Source organism: Dermacentor variabilis, chromosome 3 (assembly GCF_050947875.1).
Source record: "Dermacentor variabilis isolate Ectoservices chromosome 3, ASM5094787v1, whole genome shotgun sequence".
Taxonomy (NCBI): Eukaryota; Metazoa; Arthropoda; class Arachnida; order Ixodida; family Ixodidae; genus Dermacentor; species Dermacentor variabilis.
The window spans coordinates 141578780-141602375 of record NC_134570.1 but is presented as its reverse complement, the minus strand read 5'-3'; the positions used below and the strand labels follow the sequence as shown (position 1 = coordinate 141602375).

Below are 23596 nucleotides of genomic sequence, written 5' to 3'. Positions count from 1 at the left end.
ACACTATGTACAGCTTTTTGCTTTCTGCTGAAAGTCCATAAATTAGGGGGTGCATGCTGATAGTGACAGAAAAAGATAAAAGGACACTGTCCACTTTCTCCATCCCATTTCCCACACACGTGCAGTCTTTTTCACTATAGTCCTCTTATTTTTACTTCACACCAGTGCCGGGAACAGTTCCGACAGGGGGTCCTCCCAAGGCGGAGAGTCGTCAAAAAGGCTGTCCTCCCGGAAGCTGCAGTCGCTCAGTGGAGACACTGCAGACTCGTAGCCGGTCTCTGTGCTGTGTGCCGATGGACTGGCAGCCATGCTCTTGAACATCTGTGGCGACAATGACAAAGCCTCTTGTGGAAGTCCAGGTCCCTGCGCGTCACTGCTCTCGTCACAAGCGAAATCCAGATTGAGGGGGACCGAATTGGGGCTTCCAGGAACCGGGGAAGGGCAATCGTCGATGACAACCACGGTGTCCTCAACCTCAATGACTGACGCGGGGGACACTGGGGCCATCACCGAGACTGGGGTGCGAGAAGGGGCAGCCAACGCTGTCACTGCTACTACAGTTGTTGAGGCATCTTCCACGGCAACATCAGCTGTGCCTGCGCTACTGCCATCTTCCTGTTTGTAGTAGACATGGTCGAAGTGGATCAGTTCTTTGATGGAGTCCAGCTCTTCTGGTGAGGCCCCCACCATACGTGAGGAGGCGCTCCGTTTTCGACCAGGCGATTGCCTGGGCTTTGTTGTTGTTGCTGCCGCCGTTGGAGCAGCAGCAGCAGGAACAGGCAGAGAAGGGACGTCCTCTGAGAGGGGCATGCCTCCTTCGAGCAGGTTCTGGCTGCACTCTTGGAGCAGGGCGAAGAGGTCATCGCACTCGTCATCAGCTGCCAGAAGCCGAATTGCATCATCCAGAGAGCAAGAGCCCGCAGCGGAACCTGGTCCTGCTGCAGAGGTCCACTGATGAGCGATGCATACTCAATGGAACCGCTGCTTGCTCTGGTCTCTGGTGATGAACACGGCTGCATTGACCACAACAGGTTGGAAGGAAAGAACAAAAGAGCAAAATTAGGCAACACCAAGCAGGTTAAAAGAAACTGCACACAACATAGCCGATCATGCCGCTATACAAGTTCTTAATGAGTTACTAGCATTGCTTCAATGCAGCTACCACAGTCCCTGCCAATATAAAGAATATATGATATAACTCTGATATGAAAGGCAGCTGAAGATTGAACTGCTTCCTCCTGTCCCTAACATAATTAAGATTGGGCAGCTTGGAGAGCCAGCTCAGAAAAGCATGCCAGGCCACATAAACTCAAGAAAGGAAGCTCTGATGTGCTGACCACACTATCTTATGACGAAGCAGGAATTTGTCGAAGCTCATTGCCACTTTTAGGAAACGACAATGACAACTCTAGTGTAGACTTGAAGAGACTCTAAAGAAATATTTTGGCAATTTGGACTGGTAGGTTCTTTCACATCACTACATGATTAAACAGAAAAAGTGTTACGTCCAAGTGAAAACACTAATGACAGGCGTTAGTGTGATGCTGCAAACTTCACAATATTTTCCCATAATTACATCCCCTTTGTGAAAGTATAGTCCAATGTTTTCCAGGTTAGAGCCTGCTTTGCGAGGCTGAGAATTGCTACAGCAGAAGTGCAACCTACTACTCTAGGTGAGATTTACGTGTTTTTAGTTGCCTTTCAAAACAGCACTTAAAACTGTCACCCAAAGTTCACCTTACTCAACCTGTCTGCACGATTCAATTTTATTAGGAAGCCGAAGGGCTCACTGTTACGGCACTATTTCAATGAACAGAAACAACAAGCTCGAAGTCAACTGGATTTTGTATCTTGGCAATTCCGTAAAAACAGTAACTGTTACCAACTCGCCTAAAAATGAGTAGACTTCTAAGCTGTGGCATCATTTCATTCCATCTCTATGGCGTTTCGTTGTGCCATAGCAGGCAATGACTACAACGATACAACCTGCACTATCTTGTACTGAATGTGAGCAAGCTATTACTTAATTAGCAGGTGTACTGTAATGACAGGCAGCAAAACTGCATCTACCTGCTGTGAGAAAGCCACGTCCCTTGCACAGCTCTAGCAACCACAACTAATGCACAATGTAGCTAAAAAGCATAAACGATAATGCCACAGCATACAGACAACCACACCATATCTAAGAGGTCACACTCCAACAACACTACAGTACCAGGCCTATCTGTCTACTCACCTCGACTTTGATAACTGGTGGAGCTTCAGATGAAGTGGTGGTGGTGGATGTGGAAATGGGTGCAGGAAGTTGGTTGGTAGGCTTTGCCTCGAGCCTTTCAACAAGTCGCTTGTTCTCCCTCTGGCATTCTTCCAGCCTTTGACGCAGGAGGCGGTTCTCCTCCATCAGGGCTATCCTCTGATGAAAAAAAAAAAAAGGAACATCAGTTTCTACAAGGGTAATTATTACCAAATATGAACTGGCACCCTCAATATCAAGTGGTGCAATAAGTATTAATTTCACTATGACCTTTGTAAAGCTTAATGCAGTGAAAATTTGGTGCATTATGTAGCTGTACACAGATTCTAAATGTAGGCCTATTACAACAGCATAATGAATAGTGGCACGTGAAATACAAAGTGGTGCTGCTATTTGCTGTCCATGGCAAGAAACCCTTTCCAAGTGAATTGAAGGATTGGTTGCTCAACATTTACGAACCACGTAATCAGACAGTAACCCAGCTGCACAAACTTCGACATGCAGATGAACTGGAAAACCGTTGTAGTGCTGCAGCACAAGCACAAAACCAAATGCACACATCTTAACCGTCGGCCTGCTCACCTTCACTAAGCTCAACGTAATTCACACAGGGTCATGTGAGCACTTACAATCCCTAAAAGGTGACAGTAAGTGCAAATTTACTGATGTGGAATGCGCGCTGAAGAGAAGAAAAAGAAAATCCACTTACGTCTGCCTGCAGTTGAGTGACCTGGTCCTCGAGTTCATCCATCCTTGCTTTTTTTCGGTCGCGTGCACTCTGCGCTGCCACACGGTTCTTGAGTTTCCTGGGGGCGGCCAAATTTGCATCGTTGAGCACTCAAGCATCCCTTCCGATATCCACCATAACAAAAAAGGAAACGAGAAGTCGGGGTGAAATTTCGCGTGTGCATAATGTCCAAAATGCTGTTACGAACAGACTAGCCAAGAGAGTGTTCACACTGCTGCGCGGTGTTTAAGATACGCGATTAGCTGCGTTAAATAATTATGACATTAAGGGATGGCACTGAATGCAACATCTCCCAACGCTCTTCGAACCGCACACATCGGATATTCGTAATGCAAAAAAGAATGAGGGACTTCACGTGCCAACACCACGATCTGATTATGCGGCACGCCTGAGGTTCTTTAACGTGCACCGAAACCTAAGCACACGCTGTTCTCGCCCCCATCGAAATGCGGCTGCCGTGGACGAGATTCGATCCCGCGACGTCGTGCTTAGAAGAATTAAGGACCTACGGCGGGCTACTCGTATTCTCGGATGTCTGCGATGTTAAACCATCAATATACAGGTGAACTACTGATGGCAAGCTACTATGAAAAATTCCCCTGGGAGTCAGCTGTGTTGATTTTATTCAGGCGATGAACTTGATGCAACGGTGTCCATTTATTCGTGCCGCGTAGCTAATCTTAATACGAAAGTCAAAGACCCGAGGCACAGCGGTTTCGCCATCTCGCGAATGTCAGGTAGCCCGCAACTACAGTGGACCAGAATGCTTCTAGTGCACTATACCCGCAAGCCTTCGCGTCAGAGACAAATCACGCAGCCTTTTCGCGGAACACAATCCGGCAGTAGCGGCGGAAGCGCCGACACACTGGCTGATGCAACAGCCGTCGGCGCTGTCGCCATGGTTACGGTGGTCACATAACAAACGCCGCTTGACGTCACAGATCAAGCCACGACCCCTGCCAACGCGGCTCTCTCCATATCCCGTCGACGTGGCGACGCCGAGGTAGGCGCCGACACAGCAAGCGATTAGTAGGCGGTTTAAAGCATACTCTGTTCGCGACGAAGTCTTGTGGATACGGCGCAGAAATCCGCAAGTGGAATAAGGACAGCATATTATACCGATCAAAATACATCGATCGAGGAAACATAGGCGAACAGGTTCGCGAAAGTGAGATGGAAGGGGCGCACTAGACTGCTGATGGAAGCGAAAGGAACGCTGGTAGCGCGCTTGTTTCATACGCCGTTTGGGAAAAGAGCGCTCCCTCAAACGGACCGGAAGCAAACATGTTTGTCGTAATGGGGCGGAACATTCCCGGCGCGGTCGCAAGCGATCACCATTCCCACGGCAAGGAAAGATCGCCACTCACCTTCTCATGATCTTTTCCTCCCGCGTCAAGTGGTCGAGCCGCTGCCTTTTCCTCACGGGCGCAGCGGTGACGACGGGCTCCGCGACTTCCATCTCGGACTTGACGTGCCAATCTCGAGGTGCGATGATTGTGGTAGCTGCTTTCTCCAAAGAACGGTCGCGAACTGCCGTGATCACGATTCTCTTGGGAACACCCATGTTGATGCGGGGTACGAGGTTGTGGGACGCAAGCACGTCGAACACGTCAGAGAGGCATCACTTCGAGTAGGTACGACACAAACAGAGCCGATCGCTGCATAGCCGAAACTACGCCAAAAGTCGTGAACGCCCTACGACACCATTCCGCTGCTTCGACGAGAACCGGACTGCCAGCAAAGCGGCGAAGGGATCGTGGCGTTGCCGGATTGGACGGGCCGCGACTTCTAGCACGCCCTCCGATTGGCTCGCGAGCGAGTGATGTCATGCAGCTGCGGAAAGTCGCGGTTTGTTTTTGTTTTTTCCGCGCTTCAGAGATCGAGTACCGCGCAGTTACTGAATTCTGCTGATGCAAGTTGACTGCGACAGTTGCTTCAAGTCGCACCGCATGCCATCGACGCAACATTCTGCATCCATGAATACGTGTTTGCGTCCTTGATAGCAGTAACACTTGCAGGCAGACAACAAAACACCAACAAACAACTTTTATTTTCATTTACGTGTCAGGTCACGGCTGACGCAACAGCTGTTGCAGAGAGGGGAGAAAGTTCACAGCCACGTGAAGCGCAGCTGACGAAATTCTGTGAAATATTGGTTCCGTATGGACAGACCGAGGCGATGTTTACCGAAGCTTAAACGTAGTCCAGTTCTTCCGGGATGCCGAACTGCTTGTTGAGCACCGACTCCTCGATGAAAAACTTGTTCTTTACCCAGGACTTGATTGAAAAGATGTTATCTGCAAATATACAGTGAAATGCTTAGGAGTACCTGGCATACGTATCACACTTGGCAACCCGCCCCAGAGGAGGCGTGCGAACACGACGATCTCATCTCACTCTGCCGGGTTATAACTTTATCGGCTTTAAACTGCGATTACGCTTGTAACTGGTTCTGCTCTATGTGACCGTCAAGTATTTATATGTGCCGTTCTCATACCTTTCTTCTAACAGCTCACACAAATGCGCTAAAAGCTCGCGCGCGCATATGTCGCATCGAGGCGAGATAGCGGACTTTCTTGTGCCGCGGGAAATATGTCGTCTTACGGAAATTGTTTATTCAGCCTACGAGCGGCACAGTTTCCGGCGCGCTTGAGCTATCCACGCATCCTCCAGGGCACTGGACCACGATTACGGAAGCGGAATCGCGCGTGCGTGCGTCATATCGCGGAGAGATGGCCAAGTTCCTCGTCTCGGGGGATGTATCGGCATTACGGAAGTAGCTTTGTCTCGGCCTCCTAGGGGAGAAGCTTCCGACGCGCGTCAGTCATTGGTCGGCAATCTACACGACTTCAAAACGGAATGAGCTGACGTGTTTTTAGCCTCTATGCATCCTCGTATTTTTCCGCTGTACAATAATTCCATAGCATTAATTACAGCTGCAACTAGTCAATCGAATGCAAAAATCAACCTTCCATCCTAGCAAAGGACATTGCGAAACATTCAAACAACAATTAATGAGCGAACTTCTGTGTAATTTGAAACACCACATAACAATGCATCAGTCAAAGCACTAGGCATTCACTGCTGCCCTATGGAACAAACTGCACAAAGGTTAGCTGAAATTGATTTATGTGTTTCCGAATAATTTCAAAACCTACTGACTCAGACTGCAGCGTAGATTGGTAGAATAAGTGGATACTCACTTACCAATATTTTTACAGGCTATTTACTGAATCGCACTTATGTGTACTCACGCTTACTGCTACTTGTGCCCACTTGTACTCTCCAACACTCACTAGCGGTGCTGTTCATATAATAGTTCAAAAATATAATGTTCAAAAACAGTTGACACTTACAGGCACCCACTCATGGTTATAGTCGCTTTCACTCAAACTTGCAGGTACTCAATTGCACCCATTCATTCACAGTCACGTCCATTCAGACCCTTAAATACTCACTAACACACTATCTCACACCTGTGTTTGGAGCGAGTATGAGACGGTGAACTTGTGAGTGAGAACATCAAATGGACCAAAGAAACTGCAGGTCACAAAAGAAAATACTGGCAATTAACCCCTGTAATTATGAACCAAAGGCGAGGGAGGGTATTTTGTTGTGTGTTAACCTAGTGGACTGTCAATTTCCACTACTGTTGATTGGCTGGAGCAGTACAAGCAAGAAGGAAACTGGATGGAAGTGTTTGCCTCGTTCTTGTTTGCACCCCCGCCAATCAGCACTTCAGCAGCAGCCAAAATGGACAGCTCACTGGGTGGACAATTACAGAGTATGGCCACACAGTGTCATTATTTGATTACTCTTCGGACAATGCTCCTCGAAGACCATCCCCTCATACCAGGCGCAGTTAATGTCTCTTTGCAGTGATTTTTATTGTGTGGATTACAGAGCAAATGGGAGTAGCTGGTATTCTAGCAGACGTGAAGAGAAAGAAAGGAGCTGTGCAGGCCATGTAATGCATAGAGCAGATAATCGCCTGTCTACTAGTGTTACAGAAGGGGTGCCATGGGAAGTGAAATGTGGTCACGGATGGCAAGAACTAGGTCGTGTGATGAAATCAGCAAACCTGCTGGCATCTGCTCAAGCCACTAACGCAAGACAGGGGTAACTTGAGATTCGCCAGGGGAGGCCTTCGTGTTGCAATGGGCATAAATTAGTCTGATGGTGATGTGAAATCGAACATGTTACATAATGGGAGTAGGTACCATTTTTGCACGGTGGTAGTGCCAACCTCATCTTAAAGCTTACATAATTTTTCACGCGCATGAAGTCTCTGCTCTTGGTAGATGTGAGGCTTTAGGTAATGCGGAACGACTCACTTAATCTCGCACCATATATTTGCACCAGCGAGAAAGTCTACTCCTAACCTAACCTTTTTCATCCGTATACCTGCCAACTTGTTAACTTTAAAATTCGTACAAAACTCACATTTATGACTAGGAGAACGGGCATGTAAAATGTAACTTGGGCATACACCTCTTGTGGGATCCATATGTACATATTTTATTAACAATGTTTACCTTTCAATGCAGCGTAGAAGCAGCAGCGAACTAGGAACAGCAGAGGCTGACAAGCAAGTCAGCGTTTTTGATCACAGTGACTTCTTTGGCGACTTTGCTGCAGCCAATTTCACCTGCTTCGGAAATTTGAATCAATAAACTTGCTCGAAGCAAGTATGCCTCTGGTATACGGTACCTTGTGCTGCTACAAAAAAGGGCAACACAGGTTCTATCACAATTGCTTCTATGCATCTTGCTCCTATTATGTGCAGCCTCATCCCTCAACATCTTTAAAACATTTCAGCAAGCATAATCTATTTTTCGTAAAACATGACAACATTCGTCAAATCTTAAAAATAGCCCGAATTCGTATAATATTTGAAAAAAAAGTTCAGGAGAGTTGGCAGGGGTGCATCCACGAAATCTGAGCACATGAGTACTTGCATGTTCCGCCCTCACTGAAATACAGGTGCCACTGCTGGAAACCAAATGTGCCAATTGTACAGTCAACCACACAATGCCAAAGCCACTGTGCCCAAAAAAAGGTGACTGACCCGTCCATCGGTTGGTGGCCTCCTTGGCTACGACTGTCTGCTTCTTGATCTCCTCCAGAACCTCGGGGTCGCAGTCTTTGTGCTTCTCCAGTTCAGCTGAAACCTCATCCCGGCTGCGCTCCAAGTCACTCAGTTTGGAAATCAGTTCCTCTCGCTCAGACTGCATTGATATTCCATGTGTCACTCGCTAGACCAAAGAAACAGCCTGATGATGCGAACTAAGACTAGGGCCGGTATAATGTAAGGATCGCATTCACTCAATTGCCACTCATGCACCACTCTCAATCTCCCAATCTTAACCTAATCAGAGCATGGTCAGACCATTGACGAGTAGAGCATGGTCAGACCGTTGATGAAGCACAAAAGGAAAAATGAAACAGAATGGTTGCACCTTTTTTTATTGGGGGGGGGGGGGGGCAGGGTAGTAGCGACTAGACTGTAATTGCAATGAAATCATTCTTGCGACACCTTGTGGTCATAAGTTCAGGTGCCTGTCGTACGTATCTTGAGGTCCTATTTAGGGGCCGTATTCTAGGCCAATGGCTTTTGAGGGTATAACTTTTAGTGAACACTAATTGGCTAAGCCTGAATGACTGTCAGTCGATGAGACATCATGCCGAATGCCATGTCATGTGAAAGTATCTGCCTGGAAGTGAGCAACCTAGAACGCAGCCCCTGTGAAGATGTTTTGTAAAGAATGTGCCCATTATTCAGACCTGCCAGAGACCAATTTGATTCACAGACCCTTAACACCTAAACAATCTGAACACACTTCAGATGGACACATTTTGTCTGTTCATTCAATATTTTAAGTGGTCACTAGTAGCTGGATACTGAAAGCACGCACTTTAATTCAAGTTGACTTGCCTGCGCTGCACCTAGTGGTTGGACATCCAATTATAACCACATGGTCTATTGTACGAGATTTATCAGTTTTTAATTACTCCTACTATAAGTATTAACATCTAACAATGCAGTACATGTGCATATGAGTTAATAATATTTAACAAGAAGACTTAAAGGAAATAGGCAAGTGTTATTCTTGCGTGCATGCTGCCACCAAGACAGCCAGTATCTCAACTAGGTCTGCAATACATCTAATCAGTATTATGAAGTGTTGTGAAATAAGGAAGTGGAAGTGAAAACAACATAAGAACCTAAGGCAATAAAAATTAAACAGATTGATGACCTTTTTTCATTTGCCCCTAAGAGCTCCTTTGATGCATGAGAAACCTCAGATAACATAGACTGCATCAATAACTGTTAATTAATTTAGTTGTATGGATTTACGTGCCAAAACCGCTTTCTGATTATGAGGCACGCCGTAGTGGAGGAAATTTCTACCATTTAGGGTTCTTTAACGTGCACCTAAACCTGAGTACAAGGGTGTTTTCAAATTTTGCCCCCATCAAAATGCAGGTGCCGTGGCTGGGATTCAATCCCACGACCTTGTGCTCAGTAGAACAACACCATAGCCACTGAGCAACCACGGCAGGTGATCAATAACTGTTAGAGGGACACTAAAGAGCAACACTAAATCAGTTTAAACTGGTAAATTGTAGTAAAAGCTTCATTTACATTTGATTATTATTAAAAAAAATGAAAGCCAAACTTCCCCTTTCTTTAATTTAAGAATAAACCATAGCTCTAGCAAATCAGTTTGATGATGGTGGAAAAGACACAAGACCATGTGAAGAAACGACGGGACAGGAAAGAGCATCTTTCCGATCCAGTTTAGTTTTTCTGCATGGTTTCATGTCTTTTTCCCTGCAATATGTAAGGACAAACCAGCCCAGCAACCAGCAGTGATCAGTCTAATGTCACGGAATTCGAAATATATTCTCCTAAATTTTAAGCCATTTCGTTGCCAAAAGGTTTTTGCACCATGCTGCATAGTCTTTATGCCTGTTAGAATGCACTGTAGTTCAGGTACCTTTTTATTTTAGCGGAAAGCAATTAGCTAGGTCCGAGTAGACTGTCAAAAAACAATGATGGCCTGACAAGCTGGTGTGGGAAATTCAAGATGGCATCACCACCAGTCTCTCACGTTTATGTATTTCCTGGGTTACCAGACCTCCTCCTGGAGAAAGAGTGGCTGCTTTACCATTGCAGAAGTGCAATTCATTATTACAGCTTAACTTTACACTTCTCTCTGGTGCCCCTTTAACTACCAGCAACTATTACCTCATTAACAGCATAGGAGGCCACATTGGAAGTTGCCACTCACCGAATCTTCCCTTCCCACTTGAGCCTTTGCCAGCTGATTCTCCACAAACTTGAGCTTCTTCTGCACATCGTCCACTTTTGTCTTCAGCTCATCTAATTTACGCTTTCTCTGGAAAGAAAATGTGCATTTTGCTGCTGTGAGCCACAGTTTATTTACTTGCTTTCACACTCTCCATTGCCCAAAGGCTTTTGAGAGAGGCGGCAAAAGAACAGATATGACAATTAAAAAATAAAATTATGTGGTTTTACATGCCAAAACTACAATCTGATTGTAAAATCTGAATCAAGCCGCAGCGAGCGACTCCAGATTAATTCTCACCACCTTAAGGGCTTTAACATGCACCTTGTTCTTGCATTTCGCCCCCTTCGAAATGCCGCCGCTATGCCCGGGATTTGATCACGTGACCTTGTGCTTAGCAGCGCCGCAACACCAAAGCCACTAAGCAATCATGGCAGGTAGATATGATTATTAGTGGCTGTCTTGAATTTCTTGGTGTTATAGATGGCAGTGACGGAGGCAGGGATGTGGTCCCTGCCTACTGAGGTTCTTTGTGCATATTAATTTGCTCCAGTCAGGTTGCAAACGTCTGAACACCCAAGCGACAGGAGCAACTGTGGCGTGGCCTTATTCAGTTTGCTTACTCAATATGCCAGGTATCGCTTGTATCTATAATTAAACAAGTTAGAAAAGGTGAGCCAGAAATGAGGTCTCAACAAGAAACATGAATTTCAGAAAAAAGTTAATTGTGACCAAAGTAAATGTCTAAAGTAAATAGCAAGGAAACCTGTGTTACACCTATTATTTTTTTTTATTTCCAACTAATGTCATTAATGTTGAACTTGTGTAGCCTTAAGTGCAAGCAATGTTATGCAAAGTACATTACTTTTTCACACCTTCTATCATCCCCCATACAACATGTCATCGAGAGTAGTGCTCTGCTGTAAATACTGGCAATTTCCCCAAGTTCAAGCTTTTTATTTTCATGCTGTGAAAGAGGCCAGACAAGTGCATTATTATCAAAAGACTGAAGCCAAGGTTCACCAAAGTGTTGCTTACATAGCGAATGAAAATGTCGGTAAGCACAGAGTTATCACTGGGGAGCCAAATACAGTCAAAATACATCACAAAGCCTCTCGCATTAATCTAATACTGGGACATATCACATTAGTGTCCCCAGAGCAAACCGGCAGCCATGTACTCCGAGTATCGCTGATAACTGTACATCATGCAATCACTACGAGTACATTCTTATCGAAATGCTTGAAACTGCAAAAATAAATCCCATCATCAAAGTGTTGCTCACACTATATAATCACTGACAGTCGCTTGATGTATAATAAAGCGACCACAGTTACTGTGAGGGTGAACTTACTTAGATTGGCTTAGGCAGGGCACATGAGATGTAGACAGGTACACTTTAGTAGAATGACTTAAGTATATACCTCACGGTCTCTACAGCACAATGTCACAGTTTACTCTAGATTAACAAGACTCACCGTACTGACAGCTTTGCTTGGGAACGACCAGAAGTAAACTGATGTGCCGATCTTTTCAGAGTCCACCAGGCCGTCATCCACTAAAGACTGAACAACATCTTTAACTGCCTGCGCTATGACGCCCTTTTCTTTGGGGCCAATCTTCTCGAGGTCTTTCAGTTGAAACACATCTTTCTGCAAAACAAAAATTAAAAAAAAACAAAAAAAAATGCAAAATAGAACGCCGGCCCAGAAACTACGCTTTTCAAGGCTTTAAACAAAAGCTAAGGTTAGCTGTGAAACTGCAGCTTTGAGAAACGTTATAGCGGGAGGCTTCGTATTAAATTTGACTACCTGAGGTTTGACACGCAGATAAATATAGTACACGAGCGTTCTTTTCCATTTCGCGATCGAAATGTGGCCGCTAAAATATGTAAATGTTCTCGTGCAAGAGACAGTGATGATTCAATTAACTTTCAAACAGCTGCTATCGACAAATAAATAAGCAACTGAATACCATGTTTCTAAAAGACCAAACAAAGTTAGGAATAGTAAATGTACGTACTTCTTGTGATCGTGATTAACTCAAACTGAACGTGCGTCATGAATGCGCTCACTTTTTCATAGAAGACTTGCAGCATCCGCTGTCTCTTTTCTTCAGCACTCACACCTTTTCTCTTGGACTGTAAAAACAATAAAAAACAATAGCAATGTGTTATAACATCGAAAACACTTTAGGTTTCAGAGTGCGTCACTACAAAACAGAAAATCACACACCTAAACGATAATAATAGAAATCACGAAATTTTTAATGAGCACTGCACTATCCTAGCAATAAACCTTACCATTGCAGCCGGCAAGAATGCAATTTTTTTTTTTTCCAGCACAAATGATGTCGTATCAGGTGCTGTCGTGTGAAACAAATTTACCGGGCAAGTCAAGACAAAGTGAACGTCTGCTTGCTCAAGCTCGGCGCGTTAACTGAACGCGTTATAATTAAATGGATAATATTCTAAATAACTCTTAATATTAATACACATTTACGTCGATATTGCTTTAACTTAGCTTATTGAAGAATTTTTGAACAAAGTATAATCAAACTTTGGATTGCAAAATACTTTAGAAGTCAGCCAAAGTCAACAACGTACCGCAGCTTTAAAAAATGGCGGCTCCCATGGTACACGCCGTCTGCACATGAGGAAAACGGGTTTGCAACATAACGGCGCTGGTTGAATAATCTATTCATAGAACACTGCCTCCTAAATATTCAGAAAGCTAAGGTAGCGTTTTGGCTAGCCTTGGATCATACACGGGCACTATGGTCGACGAGATAAGGCAAACTTTGAGGAGTCAGCAGTGCGGTGCGTTTTAACATTATTAGGATTACCTCTTTGTAATGTTGGTTTCAAAGCCCACTAAAACCATAGCACGCACTTTCATCAAGCCTTTGCTTTCACTTGCAGCTGAACAGAGAGAGCGTCGAAAAAAACTTGTGGACGACAGGCGAGGGGCATCAGTCCCTTCTACGAAAGAGTTCGAACCCGTAGCAATCGAAGAGGTAATGCATAACCGCCTAATGACGTTAGTTGGTCTGGCATATTTCTAGGCTACAAGCACCTTTCATGTTTCTCCGTCTTTGCAGTTTGAAGCAATGCTGAAGGATTTGAAAGCAGAAAGAAACAACACGCACTATTTTAGGAAGCTGAAGAACTCGCTGGCGGTGGGCGACGAATACGTCAGTAAGTTCCTCAGGTAAATCACCCCACAGGGCCCTGCGTTGCTGTGCTGTCGCACGAGGAATACGAGTCAGCTAAAATCATTACGAGCAGTACAGGAAAGTCAAGAGCTGTGTAATACAGTCTTTGATACACTTGGGGACAATTTAGCGTGCGCAAGGCCGTAGCACGATGGGTGGCCGAATGAAGGCATTGCGCCTTTTCTTGAGGTCACTGGGCATGTGATGTAGGCTCTGCCTGTGTTACGTGCTCAACTCTTTTGCCTGGACTCTGTACAATATTGTTTCGTATCTCAATACCGGGAGCCCCGTGTCAGTTTTGAACTCTGGGACCTATTTCTCTATTATTTTACCTGGCAGTATCACTTCTGCCAATTAGCCCACAATGCTAAATATATCATTTTTTATATGCTGAATTTGTTAGCTCAAAACTCAGATTTTAGTGTGGGAAACACTGCAAAACACATAGTAGTGTTCTTGACACACTGACGGGGTTTCATTTGCGTATAAGGGTGTTTCTCATAACTTGAACCAAAGATTTCAAAAAAGTGGTTAACCACAGCTGAGTGAAACTAACGGCATATGGTTTGCCGTCATGTGGCGCTCCTCAAGATACATACATGTGTGTGTGTGTGTGTGTGTATATATATATATATATATATATATATATATATATATATATTCTGCTTAATTAGTCGAATAACTCGGATCCATTGTTCAAAATTTTTAATATTCACTTTGGGCCAAATGCATTTCGTTACTTTGCAGAGGTGGTTCAGATACGACCAATTCAATTTCTTGTGGGAACATACATGCTGCGCAGTGTCTTTTTTTTTTTTTTCTGCGTTTAATGAAAGCTCGCGAAATATGAAATGAAACCACATAACTGCACTCGTGCGCTGTGGTATTGCAGCGCTCTCAACCGTGCTTCTAGCCTATCGCTTGACCGGGACGACGGTGCTTCCTTTTCGTGTGCCACCGTCAAAGATGCTGACGTACTGAAACCTGTGACGCCTTGAGTCCCGAACTCTCACTTCACTTCACTCACGTTTCTTTCGCTCGAAGCACAGTTGAACACGCAGCAATACGATAGCGCATGAGTGCAGCCACATGGTTTTATTTTATATCTCGCTGGCTTTCTTTAAACACCGAAAAAAAAAAATATCGCCACGCAGCATGTACAGTCTTCGTCAAAAAACTTGAACCCGCTCTGAACGGCCGGGGAGCAGCTGCGCCTCGTTATCGCGGCGCTGCCACCGTCGGCGCGCGCCGCTGCTCGCTTGCGTCGAGGACAAAGAAAGAGGGCAAGAGAAGCAGGTCTCTTACTCTCAAGCGTCGTTTGATAACATCGCTCGTGAAAAACTAGTGCGGTGAGCGCGGCGCGAACGCGACGGTGACGAAGCGGAAGCCACCCGACCGGCTAGCCTGCCGTCTGCAGCGTATGCTGGATGAGCGGGCGGGCGTCTCTGGCGACCGCTGTCAAACGCAATGGCAATGCGGTCAAATTTCGCAATTCCGAGTATCGTAGTCATCAGCTAATATTTTTCGGCACCAAATTAAAGGAACAACGCTACGAATAGTCCTGCGCATGCTCGAACACGGGCACTTTGCGAGGATCGTAGCCAAGATCTGTCTTCAGCATCATCATCATCAGCCTGGTTACGCCCACTGCAGGGCAAAGGCCTCTCCCATACTTCTCCAACTACCCCGGTCATGTACTAATTGTGGCCATGTTGTCCCTGCAAACTTCTTAATCTCATCCGCCCACTTAACATTCTGCCGCCCTCTGCTACGCTTCCCATCCCTTGGAATCCAACAGCTGAATGATAAATAACGTACCACAATGGCATCTCATATTTGTAATCATGAAAGTCACAAGTAGCAAATTAACCAAGAAAGCACAAGCTTCAGGGTGACATCTGCATCCCTCGACGAAATCACAGAGGGAGCATGCCTTCAAAGCATTGATTGTGGCTGGGTCTGTGGTTGCCCAAAACAATTACAGCTCGCCCATGTGTTGGACTGTAAACTAACCAAGGCTTCTGGTTGAAAGGACACTACATATAACCCATTTTTTTTAAACTGCCTGTGAAGCCCTTTCTCGTAGAGATGAATGATACCTCAGTAAACTATATCCACAATACTTCTTCCAGTGAACCAGTGACAGCGACAGGATTGCCGGTGTGACGAGAATGCCACTATGCGAGAATCCTATAATCTCGTGGCCCTGGTCTACTTTACGCATTTCAAACGCGTGATGCCCACTGCGAACTAGATGAACTCACACTGGCCTCATGTGTGCATGAAAGTGGGCCCTAACAACAATAAGGCATTGTGCACTGAGATATAAAAAAAGGCGAGGTAATGCGCATTTTCCAAAATGCCGAGAGAATGGGTCTAACCCAATTAGCTATGCAGGCAGGGCAAATTTCTTCTAGTCCCGAAAAGTTTTCATAATTTCGCTGTGGGTTTAATCAAAAAACTTCGACGCCAAACGCACTCGTGTGGTCATTGCTTAGCGGAGAAGTGCAGTCAACGTATTTAAAATATTGTAACGGTGGTTACAGGCCCTTTCCGAAGAGAGCCTTTGTAGTTGAAATTACTGTTTCCGGTCTTTTCTGAATGAACGATGATTGAATTGCCTGCATATTACAATAAAACCTGGAACAACGCTAGACAGCACTGAGAGGTGTCAGTTTATATTTTATCTTTTGTTTTCATCTCACTCCGAAACGCATTCAACACATTTATCTAAAAGCATAATGCAGAGGCCTTTGAATGTGTAGGATAAAATTGTAATAGGTAACTTCAATGATTAGGACCATTTTCATAGTATAATGCGCTGCATAGAAGCCGGGCAGTTTTACCCAGGCGAGCTCATTTACTCGCACCAAGCGCCGTACCACAGCGGCCGCAAGACGACCTCGCAGCTGGCAGAATGAACGACGCACTAGTTTTTCACGGGCACTGTTATCAAACAATGCTTGAGAGTAACAGACTTGCTTCCCTCGCCCTCTTTATCCTCGGCGCAAGCAAGCAGTGGCACGCGGCGGCAGCGCCGCGACAGCAGAGCGCAGCCGCTCCCCGGCCGTTCACAGCGGGTTCAAGTTCCTTTTACCAAGACTGTACATTGCCATAAAAAATTGGATCGGTTGTTTCTGAATCTCCTCTACAACTTAACAATGCACTTGGTACTAAAGGGAATGTTAAAAATTTTGCATAATCTATCTGAGTTAATTAATGAAAGTAAGTGGAATATAAAAATACTCTAAGAAGTACCACATGATGGCAAACCATGTGTCGTTGCTTTCATTCGCTGTGGTTAACCACATTTTTTTGAAATCCTTGGTTCAAGTTACGTAAAACACCCTGCATATCTCAGTAAGACACCTATTAATTAAATACTAAACTGATCCATTACTCAAAAACCATTCTTCTGTCACTGTGCTGCTGAGCTAGAGGTCGCGGGTTTGATTCTGGTGGCAGCGGCCACATTGCAATGGGAGTGAAATGCAAAAATGCTTGTGTATTTAGATTTAGGTGCATGTTAAAAAATCCCACGGGTTCAAAATTAATCCGAAGCACCCCACTACAGCGGGCCCCATAATCAGAATTAACTTCACAGACCATTTCATTTTTGTTTTAGTGCAAATGTACTCTCTATGACCACAAATTGAGGTGAACAAGTTGTTTTAATTTCATTTTATGTGGAATAGTGTTTGGGCTTTGCAGGATTAAAAAAAAGAAGTGAGCTTGTCATCAGAGAGTTGCAGTGGAGCCACGGATTTCCCTTCAATTTTTCATTTTCTGCTCGTGTGTGCCCTGTCAGCATGTTCCACAGCGCCTAAAAACATGACCACCATCACTTCCACCACATCTACAATTTTAGCCTACTGCGGCCTCGACTTGTTACCAGAGTACATATTTTCTGCCCCAATTCATGAAGGAACTCGTGACGGGGGATATTCTTGCGATCAGGCCCCTTGGAAATATTGATAGGGAAGATTAACATGTTACTTACTAATAAAGCATTTCTGTGGTTTATTTTCTACCTTATTATGCTGGATTTCTTTATGCAAATAAAGAAAAGGAAGAATTTTTGTGTTCCTGATTCGAAAAATGGCCAATCGGCAAAAGTTTAATGCAGCAGTCAAAGTCGGGCACCAATCTGCTTCTTGTGTGTGTGTGTAAGTGTCCGCTTAGTGGACATATCAATTTTGTCTGCCGCTGAAGTTCTGATTGACTCGAACTACACGTCAAAAGGAGGCAGGCGCTCCCAGCCAATCAGAACTTTAGCAGCAGACAAAATGGACATGTCCACTAGGTGGACACTTACAGAATACCGACCAGGCTTACATAAAAGCACACTGTAGTCCATCATTAAGTCAGGTTAGAACTGCAAAGTATTCCTTTAATATCCTGTTTTCATTCTTTGGTGGAAGAAGCTTAATTATTACTTGAGAAATAGAGGGCCAAACTTTCTTTTTGTGAATTTAGTGCTTAAACCGTGGTGTCAGTGTGAAATCTTTGATTTCAACATATTTTCCCCTATCTAAGCCATTTTGATGTGTGAAAAGTTCTCAGTACCTACAAGGCTGAGTGTTTTGTCCCTTCAGAATGCAATTTAGTCATTCTTCACCCACAAAATGTTACCTAGAGCTTAGCTAGTGCACTCAGAGTCCATAAAATCACAACAAGCTGATGTGGGAAATTCGAGGCAGTAGCACCACATGTATTTCATTTTTTGCATCTTTTCTGGCTTATACGATAAAAGTGGCAGTTTTGCTACCACAGAAGCATCATTTGCCAATGCAGCTTAGCCTAACATCGCTCTCTTTCATGAAAGGTATTATGTAAATGTTTCATGAAATACCCTTCGTGAAAGGTATTATTTATTTATTTATTTATTTATTTATTTATTTACAGATACTGCTGTCTCAATACATGAGACATAGCAGGAGTGGATACACCAGACACAAAATCAAAACAATGTACAATGAATTTGAAATGTAATTACAAAATGTGGTTAGACAATTCTTTCAGAAACTCTTCATTAGGTTTTTCCCGCAAGGAACCAGCTAGGTTGTTCCAAATTTCAACAGTGCTTGGAAAAAACGAATACTTAAAACAATTTACAAAAGACTGGAAAGGAACAATATTAAGTGGGTGTGAACCGGCGCGTGGCACACCCAGTGGGATGACTGAGGGAAGTCGGGGCATGAATGCAACTTTAGCCGTGTACAATCTTATGTAGCAAAGTGATGCGTTCAAGTGTGCATCGATGAGCCAAGGGTTCTATTGATAATGCGCATGTGTGAGATGAGGCAGAGAAGTTGCGGTCATATCGGCGAAAAATTTACCATATTGCTTTCTTTTGTATGGCTTAAAGCTTACTAATGTCAAGTGCAGTGTATGGTGCCCATACCACGGAGGCGTACTCTAGTAATGGTCTGACGAGGGATTTATATGCTGTTAATTTGCAGTCCTTAGTAGAGAACTTGAGGGTTCGCTTTAAATATCCCAGTTTCCTAAGTGCCCTAGCGCAAATTGTTTCAATATGAAGGTGCCATTTTAAATTTTGAGTGAAGGTAACTCCAAGGTATTTGAAGGCATTCACAGAATTTAGGTGGTGCCCATTGCAACTATAACTGAAACGTAACGGCTGCTTTTTACTAGTGAAAGTCATTTGTACAGTTTTTTGCTAATTAATATTCTTTTGCCACACGTTGCTCCAACCACAAAAGGACGAAAATACATTGTTAAGAACCTCTTGATCTCGTCTGCTGGTTACTCTGGTATAGAGCACGCAGTCGTCAGCGTACAATCGCAGTTTCACTGGTGTGTCCCTAATGACCTGTGTGACATCATTAATATAAATAATGAACAGCAGGGGCCCAAGGACTGAGCCCTGTGGTACCCCGGAAGTGACTGTGGTTGACGATGACTGCGCATGATTAAAAGTAACATACTGAGATCTTAAATGTAGCCAGTCAGCTATCCAGCCAAGTATTTTGTCATCTTTAATAATTTTACTGCGCTTAAGAAGTTTTCTGTGGCACACCATATCAAACGCTTTGCTATAATCTATGAATATGGAATCAACCTGACCTCGATTATTTAGAGCCGAAGCGATGTCATGAGTGAATTCAATGAGTTGAGTAGCTGTAGAAAAACCAGAGCGGAAACCATGTTGATTCTGCGACAATATATTATTAGTAGTGAAATACTGAAGGACATGTTTGTGAATTATGTGCTCTAAGAGTTTGCAACAAGTACATGTTAATGAGATGGGCCTGTAGTTGGGAATTAGTTGCTTATTACCCGATTTAAACACAGGAATTACATTGGCGATTTTCCAAATGGCCAGTACAGTACATGTCTCTAACGATTTACAAAAAATTATGGTTAGGTAATGAGCATCCCATTCTGCATAGCGCTTCAAAAACGTGTTTGGTATACCATCCGGTCTCGCACCCTTAGTAATGTCGATGTTCAAGAGAAGGCTATAAATGCCGGTATAGCTAATTTCAGTTCTTGGAAATGGAGCCATTTCCTGCATAATACCAATGTCGGGGGTGTTACCATTGTCATCTCGAAACACAGATTTAAAATAGCCATTAAATGCCTCCGAGATTGTTGAAGGGTCCGAACAGGACACTTCATTTATTATGAAGGATGATGGGCAGTAGGTAGCAGGGTTGGTGGTTTTCCAAAACTTCAGTGGATTATTTTTCATAAAAGTTTATATAAGTTTATAACAGCTGTGTCTTACCAGTAGTCACGTACGGGGCAGAAACCTGGAGGCTTACGAAAAGGGTTCTACTTAAACTGAGCACGACACAGCGAGCTATGGAAAGAAGAATGATAGGTGTAACGTTAAGGGATAAGAAAAGAGCTGATTGGGTGAGGGAACAAACGCGAGTTAATGATATCTTAGTTGAAATCAAGAAAAAGAAATGGGGGGTATGGGCAGGACAAGTAATGAGGAGAGAAGATAACCGATGATCATTAAGAGTTACAGAATGGATTCCAAGGGAAGGGAAGCGTAGCAAAGGGCGGCAGAAAGTTATGTGGGCAGATGAGATTAAGAAGTTTGCAGGGACAACATGGCCACAATTAGTACATGACCGGGGTAGTTGTAGAAGTATGGGAGAGGCCTTTGCCCTGCAGTGGGCGTAACCAGGCTGATGATGATGATGATGATGAAGTGGATTATTTTTCATAAAAGAGGATAATGTGGTATTGAAATAGAACTTTCTAGCTTCACTCATTTTGGCTTTTAGTTCAGATTTAAGTAATTTATTTAGGGACTCCCCGTCATTATTGTGTGCATTCCGTCGTTTTCGCAGTCGCTTAATGCGATGTTTGAGTTGTATAATTGGTCTGGTATACCATGGGTGTGTAACATGGCGTTTTATACTCTTTTGAGGAACAAATTGCACTATTACACTCATTAACTATACTATAAAATTGGTTAGTCAACATATCAACACTGTAGTGTTCACTACAAGACACAAAATCATCAAAACATGATGCAAGTTTAGCAATAATAGAAATGTCGTCAGCATGCTCAAAATTCAGGACAGTTTTAAACGTTGGTCGTGCTGGTACACAAGCAACATTTAGATGAACAATAACAGCCTTATGGTTAGAAATTCCGTCAACAACACGGCACTGATATCCATTCTTTACCAAGTCATCATTGACAAAAACAAGATCTAAAACAGAATCTTCGCGCGTTGTATCAACAACCAGCTGCGATAGATCGAAAGCTACTGACATGTTAATTAACGAATCACAAATTATCCTATCATGGTCAGTTGATGATAACGAATGCCAATCTATAGCGGGTGCATTGAAGTCACCGGTTGTACCAGTTTAGAACAGTTTAGCTTTTGTCCGACAATATAATCACTGATAGCCGAAAAAATGTCAGGCGCGGAATTTGGGGAACGGTAGATAGCACCGATAACAATAGCAAGACCAACAAGTTTTAGTTTACACTATATTGATTCAACATTTGGAAGTTGAGGTAGTAAAGAGAATTCAATACCACTTTTAATAAAAAGTGCTACTCCGCCACCACGGCCAGAAGACCTGTCTTTTCTTAGAACCGTGTAACCAGGAGGCAAGAACTCATGATCAAGAATGGATTGGTTAAGCCAAGTCTCAGTCACACATATAATTGATGGAATATGACATTCAATAAGCCAGTTAAAGTTTTCAATTTTATTAATGAGGCTACGTGCATTTCAATTCAAAAGCGTGAAGCATTGCGCTCGAAGCTGTCAATCATTGTCTACAGCGGTCAAGCGACGGCTTTCTCTTACGATAGCTTTTTTGCTATCATCCCAAGAGTACCGAACGTTGTCCACCAACAGGTGATCATAGTGCAGCCGGGCTTTTTGCGCTTACAACGACAGAAAGCTGAGCTAGTTGGCAAGGATTCATTATGCAAAAAAGTCAGCCTTCGATTACTTTCCATAAGGAAGAGATTAAGTGTCCTAACAGTTATCTCTCACGTAAACCGGCACGTGTACCCGACTGACACGTGGTGTTACCATTCCTGAGCATGCGCAGTTGAGTTTTGTGTCTTCTTCTTCTTTCGCCTCAGTGCTCCCTTCAGTTGATAGCCGGCGTTCGTGTTGTCCACTTCTCTACTCTTGTGTCCTGTCTGCACGCCTCACTTCTTTTTTTGCTTTTTGCGCATTTTTCCTTATTTCAGCTGAATTCTGCCACAGCTCCTTGCGCACCTGCCTCAGGCGAACAGAGAAGTCTTCATTTATAAATATTTTTGTGCCCTTTAACTTTCTTGCATTACTTAATATAGCGACCTTAGTTCTAAAATCTAGCAACTTAATAATTACAGCTCTTGGATTATTGCTCTTTCGCATTCCCACCCTATGACATCGTTAGATATCACTGCACTTAATTTCTAGTTTCGATGTAATCAGTTCAGTAACCGCTTCCAGCAACTCCTCTGAAGATTCGCGGGAGCCTTCAGCAAGACCGAATAGAAGCAAGTTATTTCTGCGGGACCAGTTTTCTAAATCGTCGTTTTTGCGATCCAATTTATTAACCATCTCTCGAAGGTCAGTTACAGCCTTTTCAAGCTCAGATACGCACACTGCAACATCAGCATTGGTGCAATAGACTGCTCTATACCAATTAATCACTCTTCGAAGGATGCAACCCTAGAGGAAAGACCCGCTAGCTCTTGGCTAATTTTTGTTTGTCCTGAGAGTAATTCGAGTAACATTTTTTCAATGTCGGGACCAGGGTTAGTTTCGACATTACCGCACAATAGCAACAGCATCTTTAAGGAATTTATGAGCGAAAGAAACACATTCATGAGGACTACAAGGGGGTCCGGCAGCAGCAATAGAAAACGATTGCCACTTCTATAGCTCTTGAAATTGTACTTCCAGCTTACCTGCAAAGCAGAGCATAAGATTTTGAAGCGAGTGCATTCCATACTGCTGCTGGACCCACTGAAGAGTAGCACACGATGCGATGCTTTTATAGGCTCCGGTGTGCTCATAGTTGTCCTGGTACCGTGCCACGCGCAGTTCGACCACGCATTGACAGTCCAGCAGATATGGTGGAAATCAGGTTTCTTTGCAGCATCCCTGCAAGTAACTTCGCCTCTCTACAGGCAGCCTGTGCCATGCCATTATGGGCCCTACACGGTGCGTTAAAGCTTTTTGAGGGTGGAAGAAATTTGGCGCACCCGCATATGTTTCAACCACATTAGTCAGCCTGCCACATATAGACTATTTTCATGGTTATCCTGTGGGCGTTGCCATGTTTGATCATGTGGTAATGAATCCATTATTTGCGTCAGCTGCCTCTGTTGCCTCCATGTTTACAATTGATGTGCATGATGCCTGGTGTGGCTCAGCAAACATCTGTTCTGGTGTATATCGTAGATGGTGAATGGATGGAGGACACAAAGCTTTGGCCACAGCTTCAAAGGACATGTAATCACTTTCAGAGCTCATTATGCCTTGTCCAAACAGCACAAGCAGCGTGTACGGGGCTTGTATGAGAAGTGAGGCTAGAATTTATTCCAAGCTTTATGCTTGTGAA

At 44.0% G+C, this 23596-nt stretch overlaps 3 protein-coding genes across 4 annotated transcripts in view; 1 reads left to right on the top strand and 2 right to left on the bottom strand.

Moving 5' to 3' along the window:
* Window positions 1–502: 502 nt before the first annotated feature.
* LOC142576341 (X-box-binding protein 1-like) lies at window positions 503–4752 on the bottom strand. The gene is made up of 4 exons (XM_075686438.1): window positions 4370–4752; window positions 2964–3060; window positions 2237–2413; window positions 503–1013 (listed from the first exon to the last, which is right to left on the bottom strand). Exons 1-4 carry the CDS (start codon window positions 4564–4566, stop codon window positions 645–647), a joined length of 840 nt encoding a protein of 279 aa, XP_075542553.1. The 5' UTR covers window positions 4567–4752; the 3' UTR covers window positions 503–644.
* Window positions 4753–5033: 281 nt separating this feature from the next.
* LOC142576342 (meiotic nuclear division protein 1 homolog) lies at window positions 5034–12999 on the bottom strand. 2 transcript variants are annotated; one of them, XM_075686440.1, is made up of 6 exons: window positions 12921–12999; window positions 12390–12455; window positions 11794–11967; window positions 10298–10405; window positions 8071–8230; window positions 5034–5299 (listed from the first exon to the last, which is right to left on the bottom strand). In XM_075686440.1, exons 1-6 carry the CDS (start codon window positions 12966–12968, stop codon window positions 5196–5198), a joined length of 660 nt encoding a protein of 219 aa, XP_075542555.1. In that variant the 5' UTR covers window positions 12969–12999; the 3' UTR covers window positions 5034–5195. The 2 variants fall into 2 exon arrangements, with proteins under 2 accessions (XP_075542555.1, XP_075542556.1); XM_075686441.1 differs by lacking the exon at window positions 12921–12999 and adding an exon at window positions 12618–12761.
* Window positions 12994–23596, top strand: part of LOC142576340 (uncharacterized) — a 65592-nt gene continuing 54989 nt past the window's right edge. Inside the window, exons 1-3 of the mRNA XM_075686437.1 lie at window positions 12994–13133; window positions 13236–13330; window positions 13415–13524. Coding sequence (XP_075542552.1) covers window positions 13091–13133; window positions 13236–13330; window positions 13415–13524 — 248 coding nt within the window. The 5' untranslated portion in view covers window positions 12994–13090. The remainder of the gene's footprint in view (window positions 13134–13235; window positions 13331–13414; window positions 13525–23596) is intronic.

Coding starts and splice junctions, on each gene's coding strand:
- LOC142576342 (XM_075686440.1), bottom strand. CDS start 12,968: ATGTGCAGACGGCGTGTACCATGGGAGCCGCCATTTTTTAAAGCTGCG. Junction 8,231..10,297: donor AAGTGGGAAGGGAAGATTCG/GTGAGTGGCAAC, acceptor ATATCAATGCAG/TCTGAGCGAGAGGAACTGAT. Junction 5,300..8,070: donor GGCCACCAACCGATGGACGG/GTCAGTCACCTT, acceptor GTATATTTGCAG/ATAACATCTTTTCAATCAAG.
- LOC142576341 (XM_075686438.1), bottom strand. CDS start 4,566: ATGGGTGTTCCCAAGAGAATCGTGATCACGGCAGTTCGCGACCGTTCT. Junction 2,414..2,963: donor TCACTCAACTGCAGGCAGAC/GTAAGTGGATTT, acceptor TTTTTTCATCAG/AGGATAGCCCTGATGGAGGA. Junction 1,014..2,236: donor CACCAGTTATCAAAGTCGAG/GTGAGTAGACAG, acceptor TGGTCAATGCAG/CCGTGTTCATCACCAGAGAC.